Raw genomic sequence first — 16,030 nt, 5'->3', positions numbered from 1 at the left:
TCAAATATGTGAAAAATGAAAAATTACAAATAAAGATTAAGTCACTCTCTGGTAAGTTACATAAATGAATATAATCATTCACTGTAAAACATCATTTTTAGCCCTATAGTAGTTGCACAATAGCTCTACATACTTAATAATTTTTACCACATCTTAGTCAATCCTCAGAGAGAACAGTATATGTTTTCTCTTAGTTAATTAAAGCTGGTAATATAATATAATATCCATGACTTCATCCACATGTTTGTGCCAGCACACTGAAAATAGTTGTATCAAATCCAAAGTAGTGCTTAAGGCTTAACTTCTTAAGTTAATCTTTATGTCTGAAATGAATTGCCTATATTAGACACATAGGTTTCTTCTACAGAAAGAGGGGGATGTCTGGGTTACTCAGAGTAGGGTCAGAAAGCAATAAAGCCCCTTTCAGATAACCAGTTTAACGCTCTGTGCTACATGCTTAATACTGCTTTTGAAACTGGGATATGCCTACTGTCTTTGGGGTTCATTCCTAGAGATGGCCTCTGTACCATTTTATTTCACAGATCTCAGTGAGGCTCTTTATTTACTTTGAAAGAGCAATTATATTCTGAGCATTTTATTAAAAAAAAAATAAAAATCTTATTGTTTACAACACTCACAAGAGACAGTCCTTACCTTAAGGGTTCCTTACCTTGAGGGTCCATATCCTAAGGGAGCTGTTCTTTAGCTGTTTATTGATAAAGACCCTATTTACCAAGATCTTCTGACTTGGTGTTAGAATGGTTTCCCCTGCTGCTCTGAAAATGATGCTCTTTTACAGGAAAACCATTGGAGATCTGTGGGCCAAATAGAATCTCTAGAGGCTTGATTCTGCAGGATGGGATGATGGAAAATCTGTCTGGGAAATTATAAACTTAAGTACTGGCTTCAGCTCCCAGAATTTTGTCCACAACATTGATTGCACATTTACAGTACATCCACTGGGTAAAAACTAAAGAATAAACAAATATCTTAAATACTAGGATACGGAGTCAAGTATCCCTTCACATCCATTTGCTGCAGTTAACATTGAACTACTTTCTACAAAGTGCCTTCAGTGGAAGGGGCAGACAATGCTTCTGTTGCTCTGTATGGCCTGGTGGCTGGAGTGCTCAGAGAGTAGGAAGTGTGGGTTTGATGTGGGTCTTGATGCTAGATTTTCCTGTGCTGAATAAGTGCTCTGACCACCTTACAAGAAACATAGATACTACAGCTGTCACAACTGTTTCTAAAAGACGGTGACCAGATCTGCATCAGGTAGTGCTTATTGGATTGGTGACTTGGGCAAAGGTTGGTTTGTCCATACTGTGCGTCTCTGGCTCAGGAGGTGACCTCCTTGCCTTGCAGGAGCTTACAGCTAAACAGGGAAGTGGCTATTCAGAGAAATCCATGCTGTGGTGGCAGCCAGGTGGGGCTTTTTGAGCATGGTTCTAGAAATATTTCTTCCAATCCCATAAATTTTTCTTTTACATTAAGTTTGGATGGCGATACCTTATTCCCATTCAAGAATTACTATCTACTGGTGATAAGTGTGGCAAAAATGAAGCTTGTTTTCACTTTGTTCTCCCAGTAATTGCAAAGCAAGCTTTTCTGTTCGTAGGTCTTGCTGGTTTGAAACAGGTAGCAGCTATTCTGCTGTTTCTCTCTCTGCTTTTTCCTTGCCCTTACTGTCATTTCCAACATCTCTTAATCTTCATAACATTTCATGTGAGAGGTAAGCTTATAGTTGGACTTTTTCCTCCAATGATTCATCTATAAATCATGATAATGAATAAAATAATTTTATTTAGCTAATTGCTACCCCATTGTAAGTTGTTATTAAAATTTAGTTTCCTACCAGCAATTACTCCTCAGAAATCATATTTTATTCAATCTGTAAATCTACTGTGCCATTCACAGTGCTATTATACCTGTGACATTGTAATGGCAAGAGTGAAAATCAAATCAACATTCTGCTGACAGAATAAGAGCAGTAAATGTCAAACTAATGAATATAGAGTAGGCATATGCAAATGGCCTAGGAAAGCAGAGAGGTTCTTGGCATTTCTCATTTTAAGCATATATCAAGCTAAGTTTCATCATGTGAAAGAAGCTTATGTGGTTCATCTGCCCTGGCTATAACTTCATATAAAATGATCTTGAGACGGGCTTCATATTCTTGCTAAAAATTAAGTGATGATTAATAGATGTCTAGCCTGGCAAGAATACATAAAGGGCTGGGATAGCACAAGGATTCCTTTCTATTAAATGGCATAACAGCTAGACTCACAAGGACTGGAACTGGAAAGAAGAGGCTTTGGGGCTCTGCTCCGTTTTGTCCAGCTACCTCCTCAGAGGGACCTGGATCAGTCCTTTAGCAGGCGGCATTTCTTCCAGAAGAGAGTGTTAATTACAATCAGGTGCTCCCTCGAAAAATATTTGGTGACCTGACTTGGTGAGTGAGTCTGTAGGTCTTACTGAACTGTTACTCCCTGGGGTAACAGTAAGTCTGTGTTTTGGGGGCAGACGTGCCCTGTGCCGTGCTCCAGTACTGACTGGAGCAGAAGGTGTATTGGCATGGAACAGAAGACATGTTGTAGTGCTGCAGGAACAGTGAGTTGGAGGTGAAAACATGCACTTGAGTCTTCTAGTACACACATGCCTGTAGTGCACACCTGGATTGTACACCTGGATTCAGGTACAGGGCAATATTCCTAGACAGAGCATAGGTATAATCTGCATGTTTGTATTTCATTTGCTCTGGAATATTGAAAACATATCTTGGCTTTTCAAATACTTCACTTTCACTGACTTTTCTCTGATGTTATTTACTGTAGTGGTTTCTGTTGTATTTGTGTCTTTCAAATTTCCTGAAGCTGGTAATTGAAACTTCAAGGTATATGTTTTGCTCAGAACTCAAATGGCTACACATAAGAATGATATTTTGAGAGCAGTTTCAAAACACCCTGTCTTCTAAAAATCTCTTTTATGATTTGCTGCAAAAAGTAATCACAGGGTTGTCTCATTTATTGGTTTATTTTGATTCTACTGGAAATCAACTCTGATAATTTGAGTAAATACCCAACTTAGACATGTGGTATTCTTAACAAAAGAATTTGGGTAGTTAGTCAGCAATAAGAGGAGACGTTGGTACAACAGGGCGAAAGGGATGAAAATTCTTGCATGAGCAAAACAAATATTGTGAAAGGTTGGAATATTGTTCTCTGTAGATTTCCTGAGATTAATGCCTTTTGTGCAATGAATAGGTCATCAGAGGCATAATTCAGATGTCAAGTATGTACTGTAAAGGTTTGGTTTTCCTAAAAGACATTTAGATTGAGAGGCTGTGTAACAGCATTTCCTAGCTCTGGGCCCTTCAAATTATCACTATCAGTAAAAACTCTGAAAGTGTAAATTATTGAACAAAAATTTTGAAGAAAAAAGGCTAAACTATACAGTATTCATATATGCATCTCTGCGGGGAAACTAATAAAATAAGTGTGAATGGAAGTGAGATACAAACATTATAAAATAGATATTTGTTTGTAGATTAAAATTAATTTGACTACACTAGCAAAGGCCATTGCATTTTTTAAATAAATGTTAGGTTATTAGTTTTTAATAAACATGACCAATGTTAGAGGATTTCCTAGACAACAAGCTCTATGACTTCTTTAAATAGAAGTGGAAGGAAATCCAAATCCATATTTATAATGAATAACATTTTTAAAAAGTTTTAGTCAAAATATCTTTTGTGGTCTGAGCAATCTTCTCTTGACTGGAAGACAGCTAACACTCAGGTGTTTGCAGCAAAGTCCTGGCTAGGAGGATTTGGTTGAGTAGCTGAGGACAGAGACAGCAATATAATGTAAAGGATAAGAGCAGCATCAGACAGGGAGATGGAAGAAGGAAAAAGGAAGGAAGACTTGAAGAAGATAGGGTTGGAAAATTTTTTGCATTTTTTTTTTTCCTTTCCTTTTCTTTTCCAATATGGCTTCTGTATTTTAACAGCATTTAAAAGAAGTTTGTAAGAGAGGAGATGAGAAAGGTGTGGATGCCACTGAAGTATGACATGCAAGGTCGGCAGGACAGGGAACACAGGTGAAATGGACAGTAACATCAACGTAGCAAAGAGAGGAACAGGAGAAATGAACAGAGGAAGAAGGAAATGGGTATCTGCTGAATTTCTTACCCTTCCCTTACAAGGCTTGAGTAGATGAAAGCAGCTTTTGATGTGACAAATCTTGACCTGCTCAACAGGGCCTGAGATGGTGTTCCTCATAGCAGTGCCTGTGCTGAGCAAACAACCTGTTCCTCAGGAAATTCACTCAAATATCCTTGCTCTTATTATTTCAGTTCAGTGCTATCTAACAAGTGTAGGTATCTCTCTTTAACATTTATTTTGATATGGTAAGGATTTAAAGTGTGTTGAGCTGAAAACAACAGACATTTTTTGTAGATATGAATGTCTTCCATGAATCTTAATTAAAATCACTTAAAGAAATGGATTCTCTGTTTTCTGTAGCAGTAATTCAAAGAAAGCATGACACAGAGATTAGTATTCAGTAGACTTCTTATTTTATTGTATAAAAGTAATTACCTTTTAAATACTATCCAAATTAACATTTTAATATCCCTCTGGGCCTTTACATTTTAGAAGCATAATATAACTCAGTACCTAATACAGAGGAACCCTATTTCCTTTTCTACTAAATTAGTCTCCTGTATAAATTTGAATCATTTTCAGAGTAAGCAGCAGTAATTCATCCCCCCCCCCCCCCCCCAATAAGACTTACATTAGAACCAAAGACATTCAGCGCTTTCATCAGAGGCCACTTACAATTTGAGGAGCTTAATTTCTTTGTATCTGAATTCCTTGGTAAGGTACTTGTGGAAAACAGTCTCTTATGTTAACAGTCTTCTTATTATACTACATTTCATAAGGGAAAAATACATGACTTAAAATATACAGAGTTGCAGCTCAAGTCTGTGATGACTTTTGTGTATGAAAAGCCCCATCTAACCGAAGTAACATATACAATTCAATTTTATGTGTTAAATTTTTAAGAATATCTGACTTTTCATATTATACATAGATATGTGTGTCTTTTTTTTCATACTTTCACATAACGTTTTCAGCAGTGCATCTTCTGATCATAAGAAAAACTTTCATCTTCTATCATTGTGTTTATTTCATACTCAGGTTGGAAGGAAATTAATCCCTTTGTCATAAATAAAACCAGATAATTTAACAAGAACTTTAAACTAGAATCAGGTGGAATTGGAATCAGTAACAACTAGGAAAAGGCTTTATATTTGTAAAGGACAGATAAACCTAGACAAAAATAAATGAATAAAAAAAATAGGAGGGACTTGAGATATAATAAGGGTGCTGTAAGCTTTTGAAGTAGTTTACTGGCTCACAGACTAATATCTGTTGACCCTGAGAATAGACCTGGAAAGCAGGACATGCTGGGGCTCATAGTGAAAGATCAAGTGGTTTGCTACTTACAGGGTAGTCATGCAACTGAAATGTCAATTAAAAAGAATATGGAGGCATTCAGGAAGGACAGGCAGGGCAAAAAGAGACATTGCCTTGTGTTTCAAGAAAGAAGACCCTTCCTGAGGTGCAAAACAATTCTTGCTGGTTACAGGTAATGGTTAAAGGGGAGAAAGAAGTTGGTGGCAATCAAGCCACCGAGGCAGCAGGGTGAGTTGGCTGAGGATCTCTGTGAGCAGCTGCATCCGCTGAAGTCCTGGGCTTGGTGGTGGTAGATTTTTCCTGATCAGACATTGCTTGGAAAGGAGGGCTTCAAGACACAGATTGTCTAGATCTTTTCTGAAAAACGTGGGTGAGATCCTTGACAGAAGACAAGGAATGCAGCTGAACCGGAGGCTCTTCTAGACCAGACTCTGACTAACAAGGAGGGACTGCCCATGAACTCCAAGGCTAAACAAGTGACTGCTTTAAAGCTGTAATTACAACAGCTGCTGGTATAAATTATACCTAGACCAAACCTGTATCTAGGGGTTGGCAGAATGAAAAACATACATAAAACCAACCATAGATGTTTCCCTTGACCTATGCTTCTTGTACCTCAGGCACAACAGCTCAGGCCTTGGCACTAGGGACGCTTAAGTTTTACTGCCTGTACTCTGCCCATGGGGAAATCCCATGTAAGAACACTTTAAAATAATTTTTTTTTAATTCCCTAAAGGTCTTCCATAAATGTTTCCTTGTTTCTTTTCCATGTGTAAAATCCAATCTCTCTGAAATCCAATATTTCCTTTAGTAAGGTCCAGATAGCTCTCCAAGACCAACATCTTTCAGCTATGGTGTGAAGGCAGTTTTCCAAAATGGCATTGGTTTAGATGAGCTGTTTTCTCCAGCACCTCACTAGTCCTGGTGTAGTCCTCTCAACCTCACTGGTCTGGAACAGTAGTGCTTAGCAGTAAAAAGTTTCTCCATAGCCACGGGAATTACCAAGTAGCAGACCTTACTTTTATGGCAATCCAGAACATATTTTAGGTTGAAAGTAGATTTAATGTTCTGTCTCCTATAATTCCTATAATTTGTGTGATTCAAGATGCCAGAGGATCCTGATGTCAGGATGTGGAGACAGTCTACTAAAATAGCTGTGCCAATATGCATATATACATATATATAAATATATATATATAAATAACACAATATACATTTTTTTTTTTGTTTGCTCTTTAAAAGCAGGAGGCTGAAAATTGTCTAATTTCAAAGAATTATGAAAAACATTTGGGTGGAGCAGGGAATGTTGCAATGTGCATTTAGATAAATTAGAGAAATGTGTATGTATGCATACGGGATGTGGGTAAAAAGCTGACTGATTGTGAAATATCAGGCTGCAAAACTGGGTTGCAAACTCAGCCATAGATGATGATAAGGAATAGTGGTAGTTTTTGCAAGAAAATGCAAAAATTTGCAAAATATGTATTTTTCAATTATTTGTAAAATGTGCAAGGTCTGCAAATTTTTGACCACAAAGTGGGCAACATCTACTTAGTAAGCAAAACTACTTCGGAGTAGCCATATTGATTTTAGAGTTACCAGATGCATATTGAGGAAGCTTATAAGTAACTTAATCTTATCATTTCTCAGTGCAGGTATGCATAACTCTATAAAACATAAGAGTCTTTAGACAAAAATAATTAAAAGAAATGTATGAGATTAATATTGTAAATGCCTTCAGATTTTGAGACAATGCAGAGTTAAAATAAAATAAAATAAAATAACTCTGATGAGCTTAAGCGAGTTTAACTGCCAGTTAGGAGACTTTGACTACCTGCTTCACTACGCTTAAATTTTGCTTATGTTCTTTTTGGTCAGCATTTTCCAGAGCAACCACCTATGTAGACATATAGCCATGACGTCTGGGACTACGGGGTGAATTCAGGCAGCTGTAGGTCTTTGTGCTGAAGCAACGAAAAACCTAACTAGCTTCCTCTTGTTAAGCAGATTCTGCTGAGAATTAGAGGCAGTCAGTCCTGGCTTAATCTGGGATAGTGATAACCTCTCAAAAATATTCAAGTACAGTAACAGTGCTGATAACTACTCCAGAGAAGAGGAGAAGAAAGAGAGTGTTATAGGAATTCAAAAATAGATTAATAAAAAACTGATATTGGAGGACTAGCTCATGAGACTCATGTTGTCTGAGAGGCAAGAGAATATAAACAGTAATGAGGCCTAAAAGATTCTCTGGGGTTAGATTACAATAGTTATATTCCCATGCTCTTTAAAACTAATTAGTCTGTACTTTTCAGTAAATAAAGGTGTTTTGTTTTGTTTTTCCCTAAGCATTGTCAATTTGTAAATTCTCATTTTTCTAAATAATCCTAAGGCTTGAAGGTTCTTCTATGCAATTTTTGTTTTTCTCTGAAGAAGTTATTTCCTTGTTCCTCATTTAGAAAGTTGGGGTGAGCCTCAGCTCACATTTTATTTATTAAAAATGACAAATTTGATAACTACCAGAAGATAGCTTTGTGACTATCACATCCCAGGACAAGATTCATGACAGAGATAGAAAAGCATCTTCTGTAGATCCAGAACTGTGAGTCTGAGCCTTGTTTTCAGCTCTGTTCAGTCTGTTAGATTTATAGCTGGAGACTTGGATTATCAGTGTAAGGCAGGTGTGTGTATTGCTTTTGTACTATTGGTTACAGAAACTGTTGAAAGCTAAACTCATTATCCCTATAGACAATCTAATGTCTTGACTTCGATTAGCCCTACTTTTCTAATCCTCTAAAATATTGCACACTTGACTTGCTAGTCTTGAATACATTCTTAGCCTTGAGTAACTCTCCTAGTTACTGTGTGGGTTTGTGCGTTGGTTTGAGAGAGGTGACAGACCTGACAGTTACAGTAGGAAAAAATGAAGTTCATCTTGTATGACAAAGTATCAGTACTTTGTAATTCCCAACGTTCTTTTGTGACTACCTGTCTGAAAACTCTTCGATGAAAAATTCTTTATGGGAAATAAATAAATAATCAGACCATAACTTTATAGGTCCATGATACTAATACATTTTATTCTAGGACATTCTCATATTTTTAAATGTTTGTGTTAATTTAATAGATAATAAATGATAGTGATGCTTATTAGATGACAATATATTTGCTTCTTTCTTTTCAAGAGGCAGTATGATTCTAAAATACAAGGGATGGATGTGTGTTGTTATATGTATGTATTTACAGACTTTTTTTTATTGTTCTGCTTAAAAATCTACCTTCTCCTTATCCTATTAAGTCCAGTTATAATATTATTTGCCAGTGTAACTCCAACTTCAGCTTGGTTTCTTTGAATATATTCTCAAGTAATTCAATCAGAACCGGTCCATTAGTCATTGACAATAACTGTCCCATTTTCTGCTAAATACTTCGGGCTAACCAAGTAAAAAACATTGCTTTTTTTATTCCCTTTAGGAAATAAATTATAAAAAACTCATTTCAAATGCAGAGTTCACAGTGGTTAGTTTTATCGATGGAGTAATGACAATAGTCTTGCTTACCTAGTACTGAAACTATGCTGTGTGTGCTCTTGTGTAATTACAAGAACTGGTTTGGGGTGTCAGCATAGTGAGCTCTCTGTCCCAGGTTTTATACAGGCTTAACAATGAATTAATTTATTTCCATATTTAGCTCTTACTCATAAGTAATGAACTGACCTTTGTTGGTTTTCACAGTTTCTCCTTATCCAGATAACTATTTTGAACTTGTATATTAATTTAAAGAACAGAAATCAAAGTTGTAATGGCATGTATGGTCATAGAAGTATAGAACAGCTTGGGTTGAAAAAGACCTTAAAGGTCATCTGGTTCCAACCCCTTTGCCGTGGTCAAGGATGCCACCCACTATGTCTGGTTGTTCAGGGCCTTGTCCAACCCGGTCTTGAACACCTCCAGGGATGGGGTAAAACAGTGGTTTTTTACCAGAGCTGTTTTTGGTTAAACTGCAAGTAAAAGATTAAATTGCCACAAATAATACAGCTATGAAATTAAGCTGAGTGCTTATACAGATATAACTTTAAAAAAAGAGAGCCTTTAGGAATGATGTGTCCCACTGTACAGTGAATTATATAACCCCATATAATTTAGAAATTCGGAGGGAAAATGAATATGAGAAGCTCAAAAAAAAAAAAAAAGTTATATTTAAGGATTCGTTAAATCAGTTTTCCATGGGACAGATGTTCATTAACACTTGCCTATTTATTTTTGTCAATTCAGAGGGTTTTATTTTAGCTGTAAAATAAACATACACAGAGATGTAAACTCATTTTGTTCTGTTGCTCCATGTTCTGCGCTTGGATAGAGACAGATGCATTGACTGTTCATTTTGTAGCAACAGAGAAAATGTCACTTATATCATCTATCTGGGACCCTGGATTCCAGGATGAATATTTAAAGAGACATGTTTAAAAAAAAAAAAAAAGTAACACGCTTCATAATTGTCAGTCTTATCTAGCTAGCCAGTAAGATAAAAAGCAAAGTGTTATGGAAATTCTCCAGACTTTTTTTTTTTTTTTTTTTGTAATTGAAATACCTATAACAATTATGCTTTTATTCTATTATTTGGCAGATCACAAAAATTACATTAAAACAAGCAATCCTACTTGTAAATTAACCATGGTGTAATGTGTGTGTGTTTTAATTCTGTCCTTTAACTTTTGCCACTGTGTAACTGGGAGGCAGCTTTTCTCCTTAGCAGAATATGAACTAGACCAACAAACCATGTTCACCTCACCAAGTAAACAGACATTCATGTATTACAATGGAACACTTTTACAAAAATCAGTCCTTTATTGTTGCCTTTGTGGATCCTGTTCCAGGTGCAGAGAATCTCTTTAACACAGGCCTTAAAAGCATCCATAGTGTTACCATGTGCTTGAAAATATCTTTTTGTAGTACAACAAAATACATTTGATATTACCGATGATCCCTGAATGTTAAAATCAAAGTTAGGATCAACAAGCATGGTAAACATAAATGAATCTTTTCTACATCATTTAATGCAGTGTAAATCTGCCGAGCACTTTGTCTTTGAATTTTATTTGCTTTTCTTTCCCACCCCACGTGCCAAACTTTTATTGCTGAAATGTTTTGGCTTTCTCGGGCAAAAAACTCTTTTCTCTTTTATATAGCAGCACTTTTCTCCATAACAAACAAGATGTGACTACTTCCAATAGAAATGTATTTAATGTAATGTATTAAGCTCATTGAGTATTTTTAGTGCATTCCTATCAAAAGAAGATGAAGTACGTTTCGTAAATCTATCCATTTCTTCAGAAGCCAACTTTTCATTTTCCTTCTTCCAGTTCTGGCTTGGCTTTTTTTTCTGGCTGCTTTCATGCAGGTCATGAGTCAGGACTCTTTTTCCCTGGAGAAATCAGAACTTCTCCTTTAAAAATAAAATAAATAAAAGTGGATGAATTAGATGGGAAATGTCCTGGAGCAACTAAAAGTTTGTATTCCAGATGCCACTGAAACAAATGAAAACATTTCTTAAGAGAAAAATGGCTAATGAGGTAATTCTCAGAGGTCCAGTAAAAAGGAGGAAGCTAGGGGAAAGTGGAGGATTTTGGTGTTTTGCAGTCCTTTGTAATCCTCTTGTTTTGGGTTGCTGTGAGAACTGAGGAAGTTCCCGTTTTACACAGTTTGGTGGCCGAAACCCCAAGTGGCTGCTGCAAAAGCATCAGAAAATGCAGCTCTTTTCCCTGTGAGCCCCTCACCTGACCCAGCCTCCCAATCCCTGGCTGCAGCACAGATCTGCATGGTGTCACTGCTCACACCTCACAAACCAGAGAGAAAGAAAGGAGCCAGAGCAGTAATGCAGATTTCTTCCCTAGTTTCATAAAATCATCTATAGACAAATAGTTACTGCAAAAACTTTGCACAGAATATTCTGCTTAGCTGTCATGCTATTGTATTTTGTCCTCCCTATAACATTATTCAGTCTGTAATTAGGGCCAATTCCTGCCTCTCCTCTCAGTTTTGGTGAGGGGAAGAGCCAATCCCTATACATTAATAAGGCTGAAATTTTCTAACAAACATTTGTGAGATTAGAAGATTTTGGGTGCACCCTAAAACAGTTCTGTCTGTCTGTAGTGAACAGCAAGGTACTTTTTTGTCTTGTTATAGCCTCCCTGTTGAAATTATTGGATTATTCACATCAGCAAATGCACTGGGAATAGGGATTTTACAGACAAACCTGCCCTTTCACTCATTATCTTATTACATGAAAACATATCATGGAAAAAATGTATCCAAATTAAAGGGAGGCAGGCAGGTAGGAACTTCTGAGAACTAACCAGGTAATTATTTCCAATGTTAACACTAGTCATATAGGAAATTAAGGACTTTTTGAAACATTAAATTTAGCTAGTTATAGATGTTTTTAAAATCCAAAATAAAATTCTGGACTTTAATGGCATTTTCTAAGGCAAATTGCATGGCTTTTTATTTTCTGTTCATGTACTGTGTTCATTGAATGAATAAATTTTAAGACAATGCATGGACAAAAGATGATGTGTTAGTTTATTACTGGACCTAAAAGTTTGTTTTTATAATTCTTTTATCTCCAAACTGTATTGGTGCTGCTCATCTTTGTTGTTTTCTGCACTACCAGAGGATTATTTAAAAAAAAAAAAAAAAAAGAAAAGCCATTAAAAAATATATATATATTCTACAGTATTAACTTTATCTGATTGAACTGCTGATTATTTTTTTAAATTTATAGTTTATCATTGTAATTTTTAATTTATTTATGATATATATATATAAAGCACCTGTCATCCTATTGATAAACGCTCTTTGGAACCATTCTGATGGCAGCGGTAAGAACAGGTGCTGGTCTGTCAGTACCTCTACACTTCTGTTTCCAAATAATTAAGAAAAAAAAAAGTTTTACTCATACCATGATTTTCACACTACTTGCTGTATTTGTGCCTTATTTGAAAAGGGAAATATAATTACAGCATTTTTGACAAATAAATTGTATAAGCTAAGAAAAACTGTAAATATTCTGTAAGGAGCAGTTAGGTTCTCTGCATGTCGGCAACCAAATATCCAAAAGGTTTCAAGTTCTCTATGCTTGTTTGGATCCCATGTTATCCTTTAATTATCTCTGTTACTCCTTCTTTGAGGATAAATATTTGGACTTCTTTAATGTGCTATCTTGGAGAAGTTATTTGTACCTGGAATATAGAAGGTGTATATCCTATCAAGATATACATGTATAATAGCATAATCCTTACAGCAAACCCATGCTAACATAAAATTATTTTACTAGACTGCAAAATTACAGCAACTTGCACCAGCATTCCTTTGTGATGGTCTCTGGTAAGTAAATGTCCAAGGAAATCAGTCACTACAATTTTGAGTAAGTAGCTCTTACTCAGTTTGGAAACACTTACCATTAAGATACTAATTTCTGTGTTTCTGTAAAGCAGCTGTAACATTTTGTCATTATGCTGTTCAAGTGTCATGATCACCAAAATGTCACTGCTGGTTTTTTACTTATTAGCTGGGGGCTGTTTTGCTTTTGCAACTGTTGTGAAGTAGATGTTCACTTAATTGGCCTGATTTTATCTTTTCCTTGCAAGCATCTTCAGGACAGTAGATTTGCCTGATGAATCTCTGCCATTATATCAGAGACCTGCAGAAACCTTGGCTAGATCAGCCAAGGATGTGAAATTTTCTGAAACACAAATGAGTTTATCCGATTGCATTTTGAAAAAACATGGATTTCCAGAAGGGCTGAATGGGGATACTACACTGTCCTTCTCTTCTCTTGTAGAAAAAAAAAAAAAAAAAAAAAAAAAAAAGCATAATGTAAACACATTTTTCTGGAACTAACAAGACCACACAACTACTAAATTAATGAAATATTGTTGGTTTTGACTGAGTAGATAGAAAACTACAAGCAAAATATTTATTCAGTCTGGTATGTTGATTTATGAAAGTACATTGGTCTCTCACTTCTGAAAACATTGACACATCTGCAAGCACTTTTTTTGCTGAACTAACTTGACTAGCTCTATGTGAAAATTCACAAAAAAACAGAAACAATCATTTTAATCAGTAAAGTCATAAAGCCTACAAATCATCAAAATATTATCCCTTCCAGTAACTACATATGAATATCTCAAAGAAATCATAGTATCTCAATATGTTGTGGGTTTTGATTGCTTGGTTTGCTTTTTTTTTTTTGATCTGTAGCAATGAAAAATTAACAGCAAAGCTAACTTATCTGGGAATCAAACATATTTCAGATTTCAGTGAGTAAAAGCTATTCTGCCCTATTGCAAATATTGCAGTATGAGAATGGGTTTTGGCAGTGCAGCAGGGCAGCTGAAGGGGTGCCAGAATAGTGAGTGTGGAGGATGACAGGCTTATTTGGCAAAATTTTAGAAAGCAGGTATAGAAAATGGCATTAACTCACTTCAAGTTCATGCCAAGCCCACTCTTCAGTGGCAATAACTACTTAAGAGATTAAAATCAGTAAAGATGGATATAAATTTATATTTCTTGCACATTGCAAGGGTTGCTCTTTTACTGCAGTGTTTCTTAGGCTATATCTGTGTGTGTGTTGTTGTATTTCAATTATCTTTTTAATATGCCTGAGTCCTCCACTGTGGTGGGTTTTATTTTTTTTGTTTGAAGAAAAATCTGTCCTCCCCCCTCCTGTCACCTTAATTTTTTTAAATAGGGGGGTGAATGTCTTCTATTCTGGGATACTAATAATTTTGCATATTAAGACTATTCCCATGTCTCTGAATTTCTCCTTTCTCTCTCCCTGTGAAACATTGTTTTAAATGACAACAAATTCTTTAGCAAGCTGTGAAGAAGATTTGACAGGAAATTGATCTTGCACATTTTCTGAGAATGTTATACTTTGAGTAGTTTCTCCTGAAGGACAATAAAGATTATGTAGAAGCTAAGTTGGTAGCGAGAGGAAAGCAATATGGCTTTGCTTCAAAAAACTTTCCAGTTCTGTGCCTACAAGCATCTCAATCAGTGATCCCCAAACTTACCTCACTGCTGCTCTCCCAGAGATGCTGTGCTGACCCCAGTGTTTGGAGCAGGGGCTGCCAGGAAATCCGTTTTCCTTTGCCTGTCATAAAGCGCTCTGTGTGTGTGTGTGTGAATGGACTGCAATGTTTACAATAATCATTTGATAATTCCTTTTTTGCCTCATTGTAGAAGATTTATTTCACCATCTAACATCTTTCTGCAGGTGGTGCAAGGTAGTAAAACATCTGAACAGACAGTGGGAAAAAAACATGTTTTTCTTTTCATGAAATGGAAGTGTGAAGCAGTAGGCATAAAATAATGAGATATTGTGAATTCCCAATTTTTATGACTCTGGTATTTCTATTTTTACACGGTAAACTCTGACTAAACAGAGGAGTTCCGTGATCAGTGCCAGTACTCTGCCACAGTGTTAAACCTACACACAGGTATGCAGTGGGAGCTGGGAGAAAATGTTAGGAATGAGTCTTCTACCCCAGCCAGTCTCCCTCAAAATAAAAGTACCAAGTGACCAAGGGCAATATAGTTTGTATCGACACCACAATAAATCCTTGAGTTTTATTTGAAATAGGAGGAAAAATACCACGGGGAATACTATAATGTGCATTTACTGTGTGTATCCCCTGCAGATTATCTGCTGCTCCTAAGAGAGTGAGTGCTTTGCAGGGGATTTGCTGTAACCTGGCAAAGACAGCTCTCAGCAGGAATGGCCATGTAGAAATACAGTCACACTTAAGAACCTCTGAGCAACAGTTACTGATTTGACACTGGCTAAGTAACTCTACTTTTTTTCTAAAGAAACAGAGATGGAGGTGGGCAGTGAAGGTTAAAAAACAAGGCAAACCCTTCACAGAACCATTATACCAAATTCTATGTAAAGGAACTTTTCTGTTCAAAATAACTTTTCAATACAAGTCTCTTCATCTAAAGCTCTTACTGTAAGCTGCTTTGTGCCCTGTTTATTGAGGAAAAATGGTATAAATATAGTGCATCTGAGCAGGGTGTGACTAGAGGGGTGCAATGGGCTTCTGGTAAAGAACCACCAAGACATTGGCTGCCATCCTGCTGGTGTGAGGCCAGTGTAGAAAGGCTATGTCAGGTGAAGGCAGCACTTCCAGGGATCCCTTCTCCTGGGAGCCATTGAGAACCAATACTACATTTATGGGTAAATTCTAGAGTTGCATTTTATGGGTAAATTCTAGGCAGTTGCTGGGCAAGAGTTATCTTCTCATGCCCTGCTTTTAATTTTTATGTTTACTTTTAGGCTGTGTTTATATTCAGTAAAATGTGTTTGCAGTACTGAAAACTAGGCTCAGGGAGGGATCTGTAGCACAGCTATGTCTAAACCCCCCTTTTAGGGAACTGGCTCGCTCAGTGGCTGCTCTTGAGGATCTTCACATACCACCGTATTGTTGAACAAAGGAGGCATACAAAGCAAAGAAACTCTGACTGGCATCTCCCTGTGTCGATGTCTAGG

At 36.5% G+C, this 16,030-nt stretch overlaps 1 protein-coding gene across 3 annotated transcripts in view; it reads right to left on the bottom strand.

The window, feature by feature from the left end:
• Window positions 1–10,296: 10,296 nt before the first annotated feature.
• HTR7 (5-hydroxytryptamine receptor 7) overlaps window positions 10,297–16,030 on the bottom strand; it is a 36,851-nt gene continuing 31,117 nt past the window's right edge. Inside the window, exons 3-4 of one of the 3 annotated variants that reach the window (XM_082765205.1) lie at window positions 12,309–12,394; window positions 10,297–10,921 (exon numbers count right to left, since the gene is read on the bottom strand). In XM_082765205.1, the coding sequence (XP_082621331.1) occupies window positions 10,878–10,921; window positions 12,309–12,394 (130 nt within the window). In that variant the 3' untranslated portion in view covers window positions 10,297–10,877. Of the gene's footprint in view, window positions 10,922–12,011; window positions 12,395–16,030 lie in introns of those variants that run through there. The other 2 variants (XM_082765206.1, XM_082765204.1) reach the window with 2 other exon arrangements.

Source organism: Aythya marila (assembly GCF_965140915.1).
Source record: "Aythya marila genome assembly, chromosome: 7".
NCBI classification, from domain to species: domain Eukaryota; kingdom Metazoa; phylum Chordata; class Aves; order Anseriformes; family Anatidae; genus Aythya; species Aythya marila.
The sequence above is the reverse complement of the archived record's forward strand: the minus strand, read 5'-3'. Positions and strand labels throughout refer to the sequence as shown.